This window comes from Homalodisca vitripennis, chromosome 4, assembly GCF_021130785.1.
Source record: "Homalodisca vitripennis isolate AUS2020 chromosome 4, UT_GWSS_2.1, whole genome shotgun sequence".
In the NCBI taxonomy this organism is placed as follows: Eukaryota; Metazoa; Arthropoda; class Insecta; order Hemiptera; family Cicadellidae; genus Homalodisca; species Homalodisca vitripennis.
Genome location: NC_060210.1, coordinates 47344542 through 47366354, shown reverse-complemented (window position 1 = coordinate 47366354; position 21813 = coordinate 47344542). Strand labels below are relative to the sequence as shown.

Here is a 21813-nt window from a genome sequence, read left to right as displayed (position 1 = left end):
AGGTAACTGTGAAACAGCCGACTCGATTCCAGTTACGAAATCCAGTGCCTTTACCGATTTTTGTGCCACAGAATATGGTTTTAAGAAGTTCATCTCGCATGAACCAATAATAACGAAAGGGCCCATTCCTGTTCCTCAGGTAACTGTGAAACAGCCGACTCGATTCCAGTTACGAAATCCAGTGCCTTTACCGATTTTTGTGCCACAGAATATGGTTTTAAGAAGTTCATCTCGCATGAACCAATAATAACGAAAGGGCCCATTCCTGTTCCCCTTCCCTTGTATTTCCGCCATCTTGTTTTAGCCAGCCGTCACGATTGCCATTGGCTAGTCCCTCTGGTCAGTCGTAGGTGGTTAGTAGACGAGTGAAGACGTATTGTGACCTGTATTCCGTAGTTTAGTTTTAATGATTAGTGTTTTGTACAGTTTTGTATTAAGTGCATGTCTTTATTTATTTATTTATTATTATTTCAACGGCATCCGCCAATATACAATAATTTCACAAAAGAGCATTCAACAGTTTTTATGCAAAATGAAAAACAAAAAAAGCAACAATGCAAGATGGCTACGGACAAAGGCATTAAAGCTAGACAGGTCAACAAAACTGGATCACAACGATCATTATAACTAAATTAAATAAGAGATGAACCAATATAAGTACGTGCAGCTATATCTAGCAATGATAGCTTTACAAAACCAGAATGTGCAATAGGTCTGACAAATATAACATAGTATAAATATCAATAAATACTCAAAAATAACAATAACAACTTAACAATACTTAACAATAAACGAATAACAAGTATTGCATGACACATTTAACTATTACTCTGCTAGAACATTTTCATGTAACTTAAATATAACATCAACAAAATAAATAACAACTAATTCAATTACAGAACGTAGTGATTATGCAGTGGAATAATAAATAAGTGTTAAGATTTGTGAAATAATATTACAATAGTGAAAAATCACAAACATCATCTCCAACTGATATTAAGGGGGAAAAAAACTCTATCAATCATTTCTGTTGCAGTCTCTTTTTAAGGTGTGCGATGCTGTCATAAAACATATCACCATCGGAAGGAATGCTGTTTCCACGCCTATGAAGTCGAGCAATAGGACCGTGGTAGCTGTAATTGTTTGAGTGGTGGCAGGTTGAAAACATATTCCTGGATCTGGTTCCAGCAGGCACCAAGAGGGATATCCTACTCAGAAGCTCTGGTGAATCGATCGCCCCGTTGATAAGCTTGTGCAGGAAAACAATATCAAACATTCTCCTTCTGCACTCCAGCGTAGACAGAAGAAATTCCTGCTCAAGTGCGGGGACAGAGACCTCCCGATAGGCTGCACCTCTCCGGACTCCTTGAAGTCTGCAAAATTTGTTTTGAATACTCTTTAGTTTGTGAATATGAGATGCGTAATGAGGGGACCAAACAAGAGTACAATATTCCAGATTAGGCCGAACTAAAGCCTTATACAAGAGCAGTAGTGTCTCGTCACCGAACGTCCCTCTAGACATTCGAAAAATGAATCCTAGCATTTTGTTTGCCCTCAAGGATACCGCATCAATGTGTGCATCGGGTGACAAATTTGTAGTCAAACTTACTCCAAGGTCGTTTACCGAGGTCACTCGCTTGATGTCGCCGGATACAGTGTAATTGAAAGCAACAGGATTCTTCAGACGACAGAAGGTGATTGTAAGACATTTGGTTGAGTTAATGACCATCTTATTATCATCGCACCACTCAGCAATTAGGTTCAGATCACGTTGAAGATTGAGACAGTCATCACGAGAGTAAATTTCTTTGAATATCTTGAGGTCATCTGCGAAGAGAAGATATTCCGATGATAGGTGGCTGATGATGTCGTTGACAAACAAGTTGATGTGTGTTAGTGAAGTTGACAACAACATGTACGTTGTGATTCCTGACTTAGGCGTGCCACAACGCTTTAGTAAGATTTGTTTATTTTAACCTAGTTTGTAATTATGTATTAGGTTAGTTCTTTACCTGAAGAAGAGATCAGATTGCAGATCTCGAAACGTAGTGTTACTGTTTTCTTGTTTCACTGAACGATGGCAAATGTCCGGAAAAATCCTGTTTCCTTCATAGCTGTAAAAGTTCGACAAAGATCCTAAGTTCAGTTTTTAGTGTTAAGAGATTTATACGAACTCACCTCTACTAGAGCTGGCTTGAACTTGACAATGAAGTCCGTCATGGCGATATTGGTGGAGTTTCTGTCATTGCTGAGTCTCGTTATTATGTCCAAACTTACGTTCTTCATCTCAGCACTAGAATCAGACAAGACTATACTTTTAATATTATTCCAACTGAACTTAACCTTACAACAAATCTAATACTTTCAGATTATGTCTGCATATAACAATAGCGTTTTATTGATATATGCGTTATAGACAATATGTACAGTGATGCTACCATCAAGAAACAAGTACTTCTTGTCTTGCTTTTTATACATTGTAGGAGCATGAATCTAGCAAGAAGATTACGGATATTAAATAATGCCTTCAGGAATAGATTAAAATTAGTAACATTTTATATCAAGCTAGTCTTACTCCGTCAATATCCGTCTGATGTAGCTTCAAAAAGTACGCTCTGTCGGACAACCTAACAGCCGATTCAAAGAGATGTTACACGTATATTACAATAATGATATTTCACTGAGATTTCGGAAACTTCTAGACCATTAAATTAGAGCCCTAATTCCTGAAACCAGGGAGCATATGTATGAGAAACCGAAAGACCACTGCGCTGTCATTAGAAACTGCCTTAGCTTCATGAACAATATTTGGTTCTTTAGTTTCTAAAATGATAGTTATCCGAGGCGCCAGCTTACATTGAGTATGCACTGAAAGAGGTAGTGAATTTAGCTTTTGATTATTGTAAGAGGTATTTGAAAACATATGTGGGGGTGTTTAAGTGCGACAAAAACAAACTATTTGGATAATCGCTCGTATCTCGTAACTTAAGTTGTCCACTACTCTATAGTGTCTTTGTACACTCATCAGTAGCCTCTTTACAATAATTGAAAGCCAAATTACCTAACTTTTAATAGCATGCTCAATTTAAGATAGCCTGGGCTATGTTTTCTTTGCTGGTTAAGTAAAGAGAATCGGCATAGAAACGTGAAGTCGGAAAATAAAACTGTTTCTTTGTGACACATACGAGATAATATGGATAAGTATATAAAAGTTTCATAGTAATCTAGTTAATTTATAAGGTCTTATCGTATATTTTATGTGACTTTGTGAGAGTTAAATATATGCATACAGAAAAATCAAAGCATTTTAACATTTCATGCAGTTATAATAACAGTACGTAAATACAAGAGTAGTCTTAATACTCAGTTCTTTATGTACCGGCGTATTAAATTTTAACATTTTATTTCAAAGCAACATTACTTTTTGCTACAAATTCACAGTTTTATTTAGATTGATGCCAATTACGAAACATATAGTGTTATTATTTTATAAATATAAAGGTTTATGAATATTTAATACCTTGGCATTCGGAGCATTCTCAATAAATTTTTATCAAAACTTCTGAGGTTATAGAGTGAAATCCTAGGGTCTAAGCACAAAATTGTTTCAACATTAGAAAAGGTGTGTATATACTTATTTTGTGTTTATAGGTGTATAGCCTGGAATTAAAAAAAATATATATACGAAAAGAAATTCCCTAAGTTTTCTTGGAATATATTTTGCCTTTGAATAGTTTCTATTACGTTGTATTATGTCTGACCAATCATAATTTAAAATATACAAATAGGATAAAATATATTTATCATTTTAGAAATGTTAATTATTCTACTGTTTACTATACTCTCTTTACAATATAAAAACACTCCGTATAAACCCAGTTTTGGAGTTGCGTTAGTCGTAGTAACCATCCTAATTTCAAAAAAATATGGGAATTTTTTGTTTAAGATGATTCTCCGTAAGAGAAAATCTCAAATAGCTCATAATGGTCCATCATGTAAGAAGACTAGGGTGCGGTCAGAAGCTGATAAGCGTGACGTCACCCAGTTATCATCAATATCTCAAGTCTATGGTTATCCGTTATGCTGTGTACCTTCATGGAACAGACAAAGGTTTTGACTGACTAAAACACTGTGAATATTTTTCAACTTATCCGAACTTAAATAAAAATTACGGGAATGAAATGAAAACAGTTCCACTGGAAGCCAAGTTGGGGCTTCACAGGCCTTTCTTTCACTTAACTTACGAGTATTTGTAAGGGATACGTATAGTATTTGACCTTCTACGGTACCTTTTCTCACAATCTTGAACATTTTTCGATACATGATCAATTATGTATTTTAAAATCTGTAGGGCCTTTTTGTTTATTACGGTTCTTTTTAGACGAATGAATATGAAGATTTTACCGGTAGGTTATACTTGATTCCTTTCGAGTATATTATGTCCCACAGATTTATATTTTTTATCTGGTATAGTTATGTAGATATAGCTGAATTTAACTTTCAACAATGTCCTTTAAATTGGAAATGTTTTTTCATGTATGGATCCGTAGATATGTTTGAATCTGTAGGAAACATTTTTAATACTTTATATTGTACTACTACAACTAGAAAAACGGTTGTAAAATCTGTATCAATACGTGTGACATTTTTACCTGACGTAGCACGTTTCTTACAATTTATTAATATTTTGTGTGTATGCCCGTAAGTCAGGTTTTATTTGTGGAGCATTATTTTTAAATGTGTATTATACAGCTTTAGTTGGAAAAATGAAACTAATTAGGAGTATTAAAATAATCACTTCGTTTATACCACTAGTAGCTTGTGTCAGGTAATGATATGGGTTTCTTCTAATTACAAGTTTTTTAAGCTAAAATTGACTTACCTTGCCTATAGTGAAAAGTTTATACTTGTTTAAATTTAATTACTTATAGTGTATACAATGTTATATGTTTATACCACTAGTAGCTTGTGTCAGGTAATGATATGGGTTTCTTCTAATTAAAAGTTTTTTAAGCTAAAATTGACTTACCTTGCCTATAGTGAAAAGTTTATACTTGTTTAAATTTAATTACTTATAGTGTATACAATGTTATATGTTTTTATAAAGTGGAATATTTATAATATTGAGACTAAATATTGTTATATGAAACGAAAAATCCAAACAAGTTTCCATACATGAACATTCATTTTAAATTCGGAAAAAAACATGGAATAGCTTCACCTTATCTTAGTTCTAGATAATATTTATTCCATACATTTTGACATTTGGCGTATCTCTGATAATTTACAGTTTTATCTCTTGAAGTCTACAGTGAGAGATTAGTTATCAGAGGACTTCCCCTTGACAAACAACAGTACCAAAGCCGCATGTACGTTATAGACATGTTAACACAAAATCCTGGAGAATTATGCATGGAGTGGTGACATATTTCATGTAATAAAGATCAGCAAATTTGAAATTCAATAAAAAACTGTTAAATTGTTGCCACAAATTTGGTCAACAAAAACAACATTTTTATAGTACCAAAATTTACTGTCAACCTTTGTTCGATTTAATGCATTTTATATAACTCAGTCATTTAACCATAAGTGGATCTTTTGACAGTACTTTATTACTCGCTGATCTATAATGATTACCGCCTAATTTTTAGAAGTTACCAGTAGTATAATTTGACACGATTTGCATTAAGCACCTTTAACAATTTTTAACAAAAGACAATAATTCTATACGATGTAATGAGCGTATACATCCTGACCTGTATGGACCAGCCCCGTACACAGGCAGTACACCGGCTGCGGTACCGGAGACATTGTAGCTGCCTGTCAGGGAGAGGTGAGGGAGACTGCCAGACATCTTGGCTGATTTAGTAGCCATGGCTACCAGCAAGTAGTTGACGTTGAACTGTGACAGTGACGTCACTGACCCGTTGATGTTGCCTGTCAACCTAACAACAGTTACACGCATTAAGGTTGGGACACACATATCCGCACCGCGCCCGACACGTGAGTCGGCCGATTATTGACCGTCATATGGTGAAAAAATTGCAGCGCAGTATTCAACCTGCAAGTCCACACATGTCCGCACCGATACCAGACCGTCGTGGCCGCACCGTGCCCGCACCGTCACCGATATGTGGAGTTTGAATTTTGACAGGCACGGTGCGGTCTACGAGCGGCATCATATGCTGTTTACTGTTGCGTTCTTCTTTTTAAACTGTTTAAGTAGTCTACACGTTATATTTTATTGAATTATTTAGTATAGCCTACTACCTCTACATCCTGTGTTCGCGTACAAAATCATATTTATTGATAAAAGTATTACATTTTCTTTCCTTAGAGTAAACTAGTCATATTATCTTATTGTGCATATTTTCTTATTACAACAAATTTAAAAACCATGTTGTACATTAAGTGATTTTAAACAACTAAATTCGAATTATGAAAAATCTATAAACATTTTTCATTGATTAAAAAATGACAAGCATGTAATTATTTCAGCAAAAATCTATTTTTCTTTGATGTATTGAAGTTACTTGATAAATTTATTCCGGTATTTTGTAAGAGTCGTTTAGAATGTTTCTACGACATTTTTATTTTTTTATTTCTTCACTTTAATAAAGTAAAATAAAAAAAAAATTATTTAAACTTAAAAAATAAGATTTTCAAGCAAGAAAAACCCATGTTTAAAATAAATAATAATAATAATAAATCATTTATTTCCCCATAATAACAAACTGAATATTACAAATAAATATTATTGCCAGTGTTTAATAATAAATAATACTATGACATAACGTATTTACAATAGTAGTAAATAACAAATACAAAAAAAATGTTTCTACTTACTTTATTTCTAATTTATGTACTTAGAGTAATAAAATATAAAAAGTAGGTTACATCCTTTTAGATTTTTCTTTTTTTTAACTAATAATTAGGCCAATAGATTTACAATATAAGGGAAATTTAGGTACCCCATAAGAGGCAGTGCCTGTGTTGGGGATACTATATACAAAAAGGGTAAAAAATAAAAATAGCGGAATCGAGCAAGAATGAAATGATAAAAATGAGTTATTGTAGCTTATGTAGTAAATAGTATACTATTACGCATCAAAGTTTAAATTTAGTATAACTAGTGTGCTGTATTAAACAAAAAGGATTTATGCATGATTTACAATTCAAATATTAGGCTTTACACATGTAACATTAAATATTATATTATAAATAATTATTTTATAATGCACTAACGTGTCTATTTAAATATTATTATAATTTACAAGACTAACCATACTAATTTATTATCTTAAACATATACTCATTATTATTTTGAACGATCATCCATACTCTAAGTTTTTTAGAAAATATATTTATGTTTCTACTATTTTTGACTAATTCTGGCAAGAAATTATTTGTCCTCGGAGCTATAAAAGAAAAAAATTGTAAAATGTGTTTTTTGTATGTTCTCCAGTATATATTTTACAAATATTTAGTATATTTTACAAATTATTATGAACGGGCTTGCAACATGGCAAACTCTCTGGCATCACACTACAGCTCTTGGGTTTAATACAAAAAACACCAAATATACTGTTTATAGTGTATTTGACCGAAATTCACTGCAATGAAACACAATTACCAAGAATTATAGGGATAAAACATGTAACCAAGATAATGATATTTACAAATTTTACATACTAGTTGATTGTACAAAGCTTTACTGTAGCATTGCAATGTTTCATTCATCACAGCGATTAATAAACATAACAACAATGAAATTAACAATTATCTCAAGCAATACTTAATCTTCCGAATATTTTTTAAGTATCTGTCACTTCGAATTCAAAAGAAACATGCTCTATAGGTGAACCGCTAACAAAGAAACCTGCGCAGAAGCAAATATTTGAGCAGCACAGCGCAGGAGGGGCCCCCTCCGGCGGGGGGGAGTGGCGAGTGGGCCGGAGCATCTTCTTGTCAGCTGTTTAAATCTTGTCTTGCTCGCGCCATATGTTTTATACTGCAGTTACTTACTTGGACCGTTCAATTCGAACGAGTCAGTCAGGTGAACGAGTGATCCGGATCGGAGTGTTTCAAAAGACCCGTTCACTTTGAAAGTTTTGTTCAATTTGGCCTGGCAACTGAATAAATTTGATACTTTTTTTTCCAAATCAGGTGAAATGAAAAATGAAATGAAAATGGTTTATTTTCTTAAAAATTGTTCAATAACACACATATACACGTTTTGCAACAAACGTAAGCAAATATATACAATGTCTGAAATCATGTATCAGAAGTGTAACAATACGGTACTTTATACGTAGTTAATTATTTCTTATTATAATAAACCTTGCATTAATTCTATTCATTCAATTAAAAATTTGAAATAAGAAGAATAGTATAAAACCGGGATGAGCCTACATGGGCCTAGGACCTGTGCGTAGGCTCTGGTCGTGAATATTGGAACTCAAAAACTAATAATAGAACAAATGATTTTATAAATAAAACATAGTAGTTTTAGTAATTTTTGATATTATTAAATTGGTTTTAGAATTTATTTTTAATATCCAGTTTTTTAAAACCAGTAAAGATTTGGTAATTGCAACACAGAAACGAAGTTGTAACTCAAACACACGTTACGGTACAAAACTTGAGAAATATAATACAAATTTTTTACGCTGAATGTTTTTTTTTTAATATAGAAACTGTAATGACGACTTGTTGCGAGTAGGCTACCGTGTGTTATGAGTTCTTAACGCTAAAAAAAATTATGGTTGCCTGTAAAGTAGGTTTTACGGGCGAAGATTTTACGTGACAAACGTTCTTTTTCTCGGTAGAATATTTATTGATATGAATATTATTAAAATTGCACAATAGGAACAAGGAATTGAATGAAAATAAGAATTGCACAAATTTTAACTATAGAAATATATTTTGTTTACTAAAACATTGTACATAATTTGAAATTAATTAAAATTTGTTATTGTAAATGGTAAAGTTGAATAAAACATTTACTAAAATTGGAATTTGAAATTCTTGCTAAACACAGTTAAATTCTAACTCCGCGCGTGGTGATTGGGTCGGTTTAGTTCGTTTGTTTGGTCGCACTGTTATGACAGGTTAGAGGTTTTAAAATTTGTTATTTTAAATGTTTGACTAGCAATACGCGCTGTTTTCTTCTCAATCGACTGAATTACGATTGATTGCAGAGTGATTTAAACTAATAATTTACTTAACACTATCAACATTTGTCAATAGTATGACATAACCTATAAACTCAGTTTCTCAACTTTTGTGTCAATCTAACAATTAATCAATCAATCATAGTTTACGATAATGAAATATCAGTGTACAATTATTTACCTTTATTGTTGTAGTTGTTGTAAATGACGAATCTAAGCACTCCACATTTTCACGAATAAACATAGTTATCTGCTTTATCCCGTGCGGCGGACCCACAGTTATCTGCTTTATCCCGTGCGGATCCCGTGCGGCGGACCCACTGGACGGGCATCGTAACGTTACCGGGCGTTACACTTTTTCATGAGTGACTCCGAGCCGCAACCTAATTTAAGATGTTGTCACGTCCAACAGTATGAAAATTAATGTATAAGTAAGTAAGAATGGTTTTGATTAACAAATTTCTTATAGTCATTAGTTCTTCCTCGAAGAAAATTAATTCTAAAGAATATGTTGTACTCTTAAAGAACATTATTTTGTAAAGCAAAAATGTACTTGCGGATTTTATTTGTCAAAAAATGAATGTGTTTTGACACATTCACATTATGATGTGATTTTTTTAATATACTTGCAGGTATTGAATCGTATCCAAGAGCGAAATTTCCTCTCAAACTGGATACGTAACGTATAACCTCTTGTAACAGTGCGTAAGTTAAAGGTCGAATGAAGCCTACAAGATCTGTCTTCGAAAAAAATTGTTATAATTGAGCCATTAGAGTTCGCCTTGTTCTGACCCACATTAGTAAAGAATTTATTAAAATTCGTTAGCTACTTCAAGCTGAATTTTGTGATTGAATAATTTGGTATTTACCAAATATTTATTTAGGGAAGAAACTTTGTTAACCCCTCTACCACTCAATTTAATTAAAACCCCCTAAACATATTTAAATCCCCATTAGCTTGGTCGAATTTATTACAAAAATAATTATTTTTTAGTTGCTTTAAATTTCTGCTTAAAAATGTTCCTGCAATTGACATAGCGGATTTTAAGCTCCACATTAAATGGTTGCTTTTTCACTAATTTTACATAATTTATCTCTTTGTCTTATAGCACTTATAGCATAAATAAATCTGAAGTAATCCATGGTTTTTAGCTTTTTATTTTTGACCTCGTTTTAAATTTATTCGATTGTCTATTGAAATTGTAATAATATTCTGAAGTTGTAATGTAAAAAACATTTAACATTAGTGCTGTTAAAAGTTGATTGCCAATTAGCATTTAAAAGGTTATCATATGGTAACACATGGTCGATATAGGTGCGATGTGCAGGGTCGATCTGAGTGGAAGGCGTTCTGTGTAGTAGTGTGCGTAATATTATTTTAATGACTCAGCCTGAGTATATTATGAAAAGTGGTGGTAACTTAATCGATTAAATGTTTAAAATGTGTTGTTATTTATAAAAAATAAATTATTTTCAAACAATGCAATGTGTCTGTTTGATGTTTAGTAATTTATTTAAATATTTGTAGTGAAATAATCTTATGATAAATCAAAGGCATATTAATCAACCAAGTCCATTGTTCTTAAGAATTAACGTTTAAAATATTTAGTAATGCATATAGTAACATACAGTTAATTTTTGTTAATAATTTCTATTAGTAATATATATTTAAATTACTAGATTCCTGAAACAATACATTTATTGTTATATATATTCCATTCACTGTAAAATATGTTGTTTCTCTTCCTCTATCCGAACACATTTTTTCAAGCAGATCCTTTCGTTCACTTGGTCATTACAACCAGTCGTTCATTCGTTCGTTCATTTTGTTTCAGTCAACACGACGATGACCGTAAAACACGCTCTAGCGGGAAGGCTTAGTAACCAACGAACTATACTACTGGAACGCGCACTGCCTATAAGCCACATGTTGTGTTTTCCGAACGCACACAGCTGTGCGTTACTGGTGTATCCATGGATTTGCAGGCGCTTAAAGTGGGCAAGACTCACCTAGTTCTGTACTCCATGCCAATGATGCTGATCTTAGAACACATTAACTTTTTTATTGATTTTAAATCTAAGGGTAAATTAAGTAGATCAAGTGATGATGTACGGTATTGAAAATTGTAAAATATTAATATTTGCTCTAGTTATCAAACAAATGCGACCACTTCTAAGTTGACGAATTCACTGGAAGCCAAGAATTATTTTAAATTAAAACTGTTTTTTAAAATAATATCTCATCACATCGAAAAAACAGAAAACTTTTGACATTATAAGAAAAATCCAACTTAAAAATAAGGCAAAATGGTCAAAATAATTTTATTTTCTAACACGTAGATTAAGTGTGTCATGTTTGTAAATTTTATGTAGTTTACTTTGAAATAAAAATACTGTCAATAAAAAGTTGTTTTTTTTTCATCTGGGAAATATTTTAATGCCTGTAATCTTTGTTTTCCGACTTTGGAAGAAAAATAAAAGTCAAAATCTCAGTTATTTTGACATTGTACAAACATCCGTTTTTTTTTAACTAAAAAATAAAGATCCACGGTAAAAAGCAGCTACTAACATTTGTAATAATAAATAAGTTGTAGTATCTAACAATTGTATTAAGTATAGAAGGCGTTTTAAAGTAATGTTAGATCATTACTATAATGCCTGCCATATGGGCGGAGTAGTTCTTGCCCATTTCCAGCGCCTACAGACTCGGAACGCAGCCCAGGATTTCGGCTCGGTTTTTCTCCGGCCCAGAGCGCGTTCCATTATTATAATTCGTTGTTAGTAACTCTGTACTGACCGGTTCAACTGAACGGTTCGCAGCAGTGAACGATACCGAATGAGCCGGATTAGTCAGCTGATTTTATTAGATTGAAATAGAGTTAGCGCCGAGCAGTGGTGGAGATGCTTGGAGGGGCGGTGGAGGGATATTTACCCCACCCTGCGTGAACTCAAATCAACCAAGGTTTTTTTGTTAGCGGTTTACCTATAGTACAAACAGTGAGATTGTTGCGCTCGGACTGCATACGGACATGTGTGGCCTCACGGTAACCGAGCCGAGCCCGCACCGACAATCGGCCGACTCACGTGTCGGGCGCGGTGCGGATATGTGTGTCCCAACCTTTATTGGTGAAAGCATTTCTACCATTTAACCGTTAGTGCGTTTATTGTTTGCATTACTCGCTGCTTCAAGGCGGATTACATTTCGCCTCCAAAGGGAGTCACCTAGAACTCACACCATTAAAAACAAAATGTCTTCTAGTATCCTACAATAAGTACGAAATATACTTATTGATACATATACTCGTAGAAGGACATGCCACTCTCATTATAACAGAATGTTCTTGGCCTCCATAAGCAGGTCATTCGGAAACATAATTTAACAAGAACATAAAATAAACAAATACAAGTGTGTATTTACTTATTCTACAACAAGTATTATATGTTTTATTGTTTTACGTTAGTCAGAACTAAAGGTGAAGAGAATGTTGGTTTTTACGATACAGTCTGTAGATATAACTTTTAAAACTAAGAAGGTAATTAAAACTGTTAATATTTTTCTTTTTGACACATATTTCCTAATCTAAACAACATTGCACGATAGTCTTGGATTTAAAAATATTCTCTCAACTTAGAGCATTTAATTGATTTCATATATAATTGATTGTAATGTTTAGTCATGCACAAGTTATATTTGTCGATAAACTCGGACATCTATCATAGGAAAGCATGATGTGCCCAAAAATGTTTAAAATAGTTTAAACAAAACATGTTTTACAATTAAACAAATTGTTCTGATGTAATTGTACCGCTATATAACTTTATATAAAATCTGTTATTTGTTCCTAAAATACAAAATCCTGTCACACTGCCATCGTCTTGACTCGATCAGCGTATAAATATTAACACTTTCAACCATATTTATAGTTAATTTTCTGCTAACTACTTTTCAGAGTGCTTACGAGTGGGTACGTATTTCTGAATAAAAAGATATATATATATATATATATATATATATATATAATTCAAGCAATCTACAAAATTGGCTAATGCCTGTCCACTAAGTTTAGTATGACTGAGTATTATGCATCCAAACTTTTTTAAACTTACCATTTATAATATAAATAGAGTAATAAAGCTATGAAGTCAACTGAGTATTTAAATGCAATTATTATTTTGTATTTTGTTATCAATTATAACTATCTTAAACGTACACAATCTATCTTAGCTTAATAAGCCTACTTTAATCTAAACATAATAAACCGTTTAAATTTTCAGTGCACTGACATGTACCAACTGTATTTAAAACTTTCAAATTGTAATGTATTAAAAATACAGTTCACTCAAATCATATGATATAAATGTTTGTTTTTTTTTTAGTATTTATTCACGAAGTATACATCCATAGCAATGTTTGTTTGCCTATCTTACTTCATTCAGACTCGTCTATGTTATCAAAATTAGAAAAGTCTCAATTGGATTATTGATACGTTCACGTTTATCTATAATCTCAGTTGTTGTGCCAGTTATATAATGTTAACAATATTGTTATCATCAATACACTATTTCCATAGCGTAGGTAGTTTTTCGTATTGACGCCTCAAACGTCATAGAAAGTTATAAGAGATGTATTAGATTTATTGTTTGCAAGACTTATCTATATCGCCATAACCTCATATGCTCTATAGCGTCAACGTATTAGATTAAGACGTCTAAGTAATCGAGGGATTTTGCGGTGTAAAGTCGAGTTATTTTTTATTACCAAACCATCTGCTCTGAATAATCCAGTTTTCCGGTTACTTCGGTGCCTAGGTAGCTCAAGTTGCTTGGAAGTTAAAAACTAACTTGAACTTGCTCCGCAAAGTTACCCGATCACTAGGACGCATCAAACAATGGTTGGCGTAATCATAGTAATAATGAATTACTGCAAGTGAACTTTAATAATCCGGCTAGCAGACAAGAATCACGCCGCACCGCACTGTATGCAGATAATGCAGAGCCGACATACCGGGTGAACATCTTATCGTTTGCTACGGAATCGATTCAAGTTTTGGAGTTTATTTTTGTTGTATTTTCTTACCTTGTGCTATTACAAGTAGAAAAGTTATTGAAAAGTAGGCTATAAACCCTATTGACGTTTCTTGCACATGTCTCTCATTCGGTTGTTACAAAACCAGAGAGTAATCAGTTATCGATTGTATCATATCTCGATTGTATCATCAATAGAATTCTTCAGGCCCATGAACTTTTCTGAGTTGAACAAGATAACTTTGGCACACCAATTAGTTTAGTAGCCCATTTTACATATAGGCTATATGTAAATGAATAGTTAGAAGCACTTGGTTATTATAAATTATAAAGAAATCATCATTATTTTTCTCTCGAATTGCTATGCCTGTTACTGTATTCCCTCTATTCGCTGCTGAAAAGCACTAACCGTTGAGATCAAAGTTAACCATGCATTGCTATTTTTGTGATAGCTATATGTAATTACTAAATAAAAGCTTTGCATACTAATTTGTTATAATTTTTTTGTTGATTTAATAACAATATACATATAATATGTATTTTATTTAGAAATTTTAATAATGCAATATAACAAAAATAAAATCCTTAAAAATAGTATTATGTAATTTAAAATTTTTAAATACAATTTGTACTACAGCAGAATATTTAATGAGCGGAATATTATCTTAAATCTATTTTTAAATTTTATAAATCTGTTCTATTTTTAAAAGAGATTTGTCTCAAATCTATTTTATTAATAACAAATACATAATGCTTAAATATACAATTTTCTGTAAATAATGGTTGGTTCATCCATAATGCATGATGATAATTGTTAGTCACACCTTAACGTCAAGTATTTTGCCCAACTTAATTTAACATTTTTTTGTTTCAGTGTTCGACAAATTCAACCATGGAGAGGTATACCATTGAGCAGCACGTTAAGATTGTTGAAGCATTTTACGAAAATGGACGTTCAAATCAAAATGCATTTCGTGCACTTCGTGATTTTTTGGTCGCCATAATCGACCAAATGTGTCCACAATCGGGAGAATCGTGCGCAAATTTCAGCAAACCGGATCTGAGGGAAATGTGAAAACATCTGTGCGAGCTCGCCCAGTTCGTTCTGCGGAAAACATTGGTGTTGTTCGCGGTTTATGGGCTGGTGGCGTCATCGAAAATGAGGTCGGCTAAGCAGTTACCGTGAATGGTGTTCGCTATCGTGAGATGATAACGGACTTCTTGTGGCCAGAAATTGAGGATAGGGACCTGGACGATATGTGGTTCCAACAGGATTGTGCCACTTGCCACACATCCAACGAAACAATGCCTCTTTTGCGCCAGAAACTCAATGGCCGTGTTATCTCACGTCGTGGCGATGTTAATTGGCCGCCACGATCATGTGATTTGACATCGTTGGACTTCTTTCTTTCGGGATATTTAAAAGAAAAGGTGTACGTCAATAAGCCAAGAACAATTCAAGAGCTAAAGGATGAGATAATTCGGCATATTAACGACATTGAGCCTCAATTATGTCTCAGAGTCATTCAAAATATGGAGCATCGGATAGAGATATGCCACCGAAGCCGGGGCGAACATTTGGCCGATATTTTGTTTCACACATAATTGTCATAGATCCTTATATCATAATAAAATATATTAAGATAATTCTCTGAAAAATCTTTGATTTATTAACAATTCACCTCGTGCATTTTGGTTGGACCACCCTTTAGATAAAATTAATAAATTTAATAAAATATCTAAGTAAATATTTTTTCTAATTAAATACAAAATTAACAACAGGGTTTTTTCTTTTGATTTTAAAGAATTAACTTAAGTTTGAGTGTCTATTTAAAATAAAACCACTTTTAACAATTCGTAGAATGGTACTGGATTTATTTCGCAGGCGATTTATACGAAAAATATAAAAATTCGAAGAAATAAATATTATTTTCATAGCGATACTGCGTTATGGATAAAATGGAAGTTGTATTTTACTTTGCATCAAGGCGCTGGATGGTGAGGTTAAAATGTACAAATCACAAGTAATTGCAAAGAAAACAAGGGTTATGGAGAGATGGGTTTTCCTTTATACGGATGAAATCAGAGTTTTCCCGCTATACAGATAAGAATGCCAGATAACGTCCCTTATCTGGAGTAAAGTACACTGACACACTTAACTTGGGTGACTGTCGCTTGTAACACCAACTTACAGCTAGTAAAGTTGTGCTTCAAATGGTGCAAAACACACGACACACTATTGCTAGCATACTCAAATAAAAAATTGTTTATATTTTTTAAGGCCATTGTGAATGATGTTTGGTATAGTAGATAATTTTATAATACGTCTCATAATTGAGCGTACTTGTGAAGATTGTGAAAATTGTGGTGTGTGTGTGCACTAAGACAAGATCTCCATAATAAACCACACTAAGTAATGCAGTGTAAGTTTGTTACATAACTGGATAGTCTGCCGTTGAACCAGATGATCCAAGGAGAACTCGAGAGGGTCTAGAAGAGTTACGTTGTAGGGGTTGTCCGTATCTGTCATGCATTTCTGGAACCGCAACAGACATCGGTACAACACGTCACTCATGTTCACCACCTTCTTTCCTGCCATCAATATAACGTCACAGTATCTGAGACTATTCAGTATAATATTGATTTTATTATTTCAAAAAGAAAATTGTGTACATTTTATGCTTTTTACTTAATTGTAAAACATAATGGAAAATTTTAGATCCGAGATTGAAAAATGGTGAAGTTTTAAACCAGCCAGAATGACATAGCCTGGATACGGATATAAATCATCCTGGTGTGGGCTGGACGTCCCGGTTATTAGTTCTATAACTAAGTTAACTCCTATATCAACTCTGTGGAATTGTTCCTCTTGGCAAATAATACAATTATTGTTCCAGTGGTCCAACAACTTTTAAATTAACTTAAAGAGTCATATTTCCCTTCAATCATTCCTTTATATATTTCAACGGAACTAATACCTAAAATATACCCAAATTATATCTTAATGTTTAAATATATTTTAGACTATATGAAAATATGATGCAATCGGATTTTGGTTTGGGAGTTTTTTTTAATTGTAAGTTATATCTCTTTAAAACGACTGTCCTGAGCGCAAAGAAAGTAGACAATTCTTTTTGAACAATCCAATAGGTATAAAAAGTATTTCAAGTAGGAAATGTAGGTAATTTTGTATTCGGCCTCAAATAAAAACCGCTGAAGATAAAAATGTGAAACGTACAGAGCGTACATAATTGATAGGTACAGGAAAGGACATATTTTAATGGTGTATAATTTAGGTAAACCAAATAATAACTAAATTTGTTAATAAAATAAAATTAGAGAACACTTTTTTTAGTAAAATTGTCTCAAGGAAAGTTATTTTGTATAAACAAAAACATGTCAATATCTCCTGCCATTTTTTATAATTAAAAAATTCAAATCTTATCTTCAACAGTTTTTCTTTAGGATTCATTATAAGTTTCCTCCAATTCTAGTACATTGAACAGAAAAGTGTTTTAAATTTTTTCCCATCTCCAAAACAAAACAGTATATACATAATATAGCTTGACCTGATATACAATAAATTAAATATTCATGTTTTGTTAAACGATGCCATCTCTTGCGTCAGTCTCACGTAATAATATATTAACAACACATTCCTAATTTGTAGGTTTTCGTAACAATATTACACAGTTTGGAAAACCCCCTGGAGATCAATGGACAGTGTTGACAGATACAAAGTTTCTACATGAGCGCACCATATCATGGTAGTAGTCCCATGAGTTTAAAAGTTTAAGAGTTTAAAATTATCAACAAACGAAATTGGATTTCGGTTAACTGATAAACATTTAATTCCACCTTCTTAGTTCATAGTGGAAAAACCTCACTTCATAGTTCTCACGTTGCATTATGTTTAAATATTCTGTTAGTACAATGAACATTTTCGTATTTGTTAATTTCCTTATTTTGGCGTTCTACTCAGACAAAATGTAAGGATTTCAAAAAGGACACATTATTTGGTGTACAGTACTGATGAATTTGAAAATAACAGTCGGTATCAGAAACGAGATTCTGCGATGAGTCAGGGAGAGTACCACATGCAAGCATCTGTGTCCTTGAATAATAGCTTCGTTATAAACTTTAAACGTGTAAGTTCCTGTTAATATGAATGATGTATTCAATATTGTATAGAGAAACCCTGTAGAAAAGCTCATTGTACGTTCAATCTTCTTTACCATAAACAAATCTAGAAGGTTAGAGTCATTAGGAAACCTGAAAAGGTAGAAGTTTGAACTAGGAAAGGTAGGAGGCTGGAAATAGATCTAACAGGTCTAAAGCTAGTATTTACCGTGTTTGCCATCTACATACTCGTACAAGTCACGTGGCCGAGAGGAGGATATTTCATCTACCGATTCTGTCAACAACCTCATAGCTGTTAACGTGGTGATAACAGTTATCAGCTTCCACATTTTCTGTAAATATTTTAGTAGTTAACTTTTATTAAGATACGCAAAAAATAGATACAGTCAAATTTTGTTACTTGCTTTGATTAAACCTAGGTATTATCAACAAAGGATCTTAAAGGATAACTAAATTACGAGCATCTTTTACCATTTAAATGATTAATGTTTTGTTTTAGGATTAATGTCTGACCTGAGGAAGAGGTCATATACGAGTTTTTGAAACGTGTGTTGTGTAAAATAAAAATAGCAAATACCGATAACTCTGTTATTGCTTCCATGTGCGTTAATGAAAAAGCTGACTAATGTCCTCGTATATATATATATATATATATATATATATATATATATATATATATACATATATATATATTTATATAAATAATTATTTCCAATAACTGTCCTATATATAGAAAAAGGAAATTTATGACCCTACCATACATGAAATAACTATTATATTTATTTTATTTTACTTCATTACTACATAAACTAAATTGAGTTCTGTAAATTATGTTTAAGAACTCAAAGTCGGTGGTCCCGAGTTCAAACTCTTCTTACACTGTAAAAATCATACATTGAACCTTATGTCTGACCTTACAACGTAACTTAACAATATTTGTGTCATAGGTATACGAACAGCTGGCAGATTATTTGCAGTTCAATTCTTATTTAGTATAAAGTAAATGCCTTTAGTACTTTAATTTTTATCACACTTCTTTGAGGAAGGGATGGAAATAAACTACAAGAAAAATTGTTTGTATCTTAAAAGACTGCCATTTTTATTCGATCACTAGCAGTTAACTGCGGCTTTGCAAGCAATTTCGTAGGTTGGGCACGTATATGAACACTTCTGGTTCGAGTGAATTATATATCTAACGCCATTGTTGAATTTTATTATTTTTGCTACGTTTAAGATAATCTGTAAAAAATATTTGTAATTGTAATTTACTCCGATCTTGGAAATTTGTACTACATAGTTGATTTACCCTTAATATACATACACATATTTCAGAAGCCCTCCTCTGACAACCAAGATAGATCTTTAAATTTATAGGAAAATTTAGATAGTAAATTCTTCTTTTATATCTGCATTACAATACTGATCAAGCACTATATATTTTTAGTATCTGCTAAAATGTACAGTAAAAAGTATAGTTTTACTAAATTCATATTCTAATCTATATATTTTCTAACTCTGAGTTCAGTAGCGGTTGCAGTAAAGGTTGAAATAAGATGTGTTGCTATTATGAAGCTTACTAAGCTTTCACACTAAAAACGCAAATAAATTGAAAAATAGTAGTTAAATCAATTCAAAGTATAATTGTGCTGTCATACAATAATGTCTACACAGAACAGTTATTTTCCTTTTATAGGCTCTTTTAATTAATGTTTCACAGCTTAATAGGCCAATATTGTATTTTTCGTTACTTTATCGAGCAGTGGGGCAGAGCCTGAAGAGATTTTTGAAATGAGAAGAGGCCTATATGTTAACCAGGGATCTTACGAATGTCTATGTAAAACTGTAGTACAATCGGTTGAATAGTATACGCGTGAAATTTTAACAAGAAAAAACCCACTTCCACATTTACAATACAAGTATTATTAGGATTTTCATGATATTTGTTGTACAACTTGGCAAATATCCATAGCAAATTATTAACACTGTTAAACCATCCATAGCCAAAATAAACTTTAAAGAAAGAGTATATTAGGATTGCCTCGTATGCTGTTGTAGGTATATTTTTGCATTGTAGTATTTACGTTTCATTTTCAGATCACTTTAATTATATTAGTAGATAAAACTGACATTCATTCCTCACCGAAAAGTTAATTTACGCAGTAGATTTAAAACATTCTTTTCAACTGCCTCCAAATTTAAATTGTTTTCATTTTACAACAATGGCTACTTAGACACAGCCCATTGACAAATAAAAGTTAGTTAGTTCTCAAACTAGATGAAATAGTTAAACTAGTTCGATAATGAAATTTAATTTATGCGCTGAAAAAATGAATAATCACTGGAAAACATAAGTTTCGAGACAAATGTTTTGAGGGCTATGACAAGTTATACTCGTTACAAGCCTAAGCTGAACATATTTTCCAATCTAACATACAAATCATAAATATACAAGTACATAATACAGAACACCTAATCACTTAAAATTCACAGTATTCACTAAAATGTAATGTTTCTCTAAAATTAAACTTTAACTAGTAAACGAGAGAAATATTACGATTCTATAAGCCAAGAAAACCACAAAATGAGGTGACAATTTTGTAGCAGACAAATATTATAACATTAGCAATATTTTACTCACCTTTCAAGATGTGATTGTTGGTACAGATTTTCCTTTCAGCGAGTGCGAGAGATAGCAATTAAATCTCTTTATCAATTGAATGAGAGAATGAGCGATAACACCTAAGATAGGCAACTTGAATCTACGAGTAAAAAGTTATTTTAGAGTGTTACGTTCACTCATCTCATGGTACTTTTCTAATGTTAGATTTACTAAAATAGACTTATCATAACTTTGTGATTATCAACTGGAACACACACACACACACACACATATGAACTACAAAAATTATGTTTTTGGAGTACTATTAAGTTGGGGACTCAATTAATTTGTGGACCGGTCACAAATAAGTACATATAGAGTACAATATACTACAGATATTAATATAATATATAAAAAATCATTACCCCCGTAAACTCATGCGTTGTAATATTATCGGTATTGATATTTTTGAATGGTTGAAAGGTAGAATTCTGCGTGAACTTCAGTGTTCCGCCTTCGCTGGTGCGTGTGATAAGTTGTTTGTACTCTGTTTGGGTTCATTCTGTCCAGTCTGGACTGCATGCTGTTAGTGTACCAGTCAGGTATTATTTCAAAATATTTGATTTGCCGCACTTTTTAATTTTTAAGTCTACATTTATGTATTAGGGGTTTTTGACACCTAAAGAAAAGAGAGAAAATCTAAATCCTGGAAAGTAGTGTACTGTATACATTTTGTAACATATAAATATGTCAGATGTCTGAAACTCTATTATCCTTTCCAGAAATCCATCGTCAATATCAAACTTTACAATGTTTGTTTTACTACCCGTATAGTGTTTTTTTCTTGGGATTTTTGTCGGTATATATGAAAAATTC

General features: G+C 32.4%; 1 protein-coding gene across 1 annotated transcript in view; it reads right to left on the bottom strand.

Moving 5' to 3' along the window:
• The window catches only part of LOC124359284, a 29038-nt gene extending 7995 nt beyond the window's left edge, over positions 1-21043 (bottom strand). Inside the window, exons 1-5 of the mRNA XM_046811902.1 lie at positions 20977-21043; positions 18547-18670; positions 16640-16790; positions 5757-5945; positions 2179-2293 (exon numbers count right to left, since the gene is read on the bottom strand). Of these exons, the coding sequence (XP_046667858.1) occupies positions 2179-2293; positions 5757-5945; positions 16640-16790; positions 18547-18667 (576 nt within the window). The 5' untranslated portion in view covers positions 18668-18670; positions 20977-21043. The remainder of the gene's footprint in view (positions 1-2178; positions 2294-5756; positions 5946-16639; positions 16791-18546; positions 18671-20976) is intronic.
• Between the last annotated feature and the right edge of the window lie 770 nt (positions 21044-21813).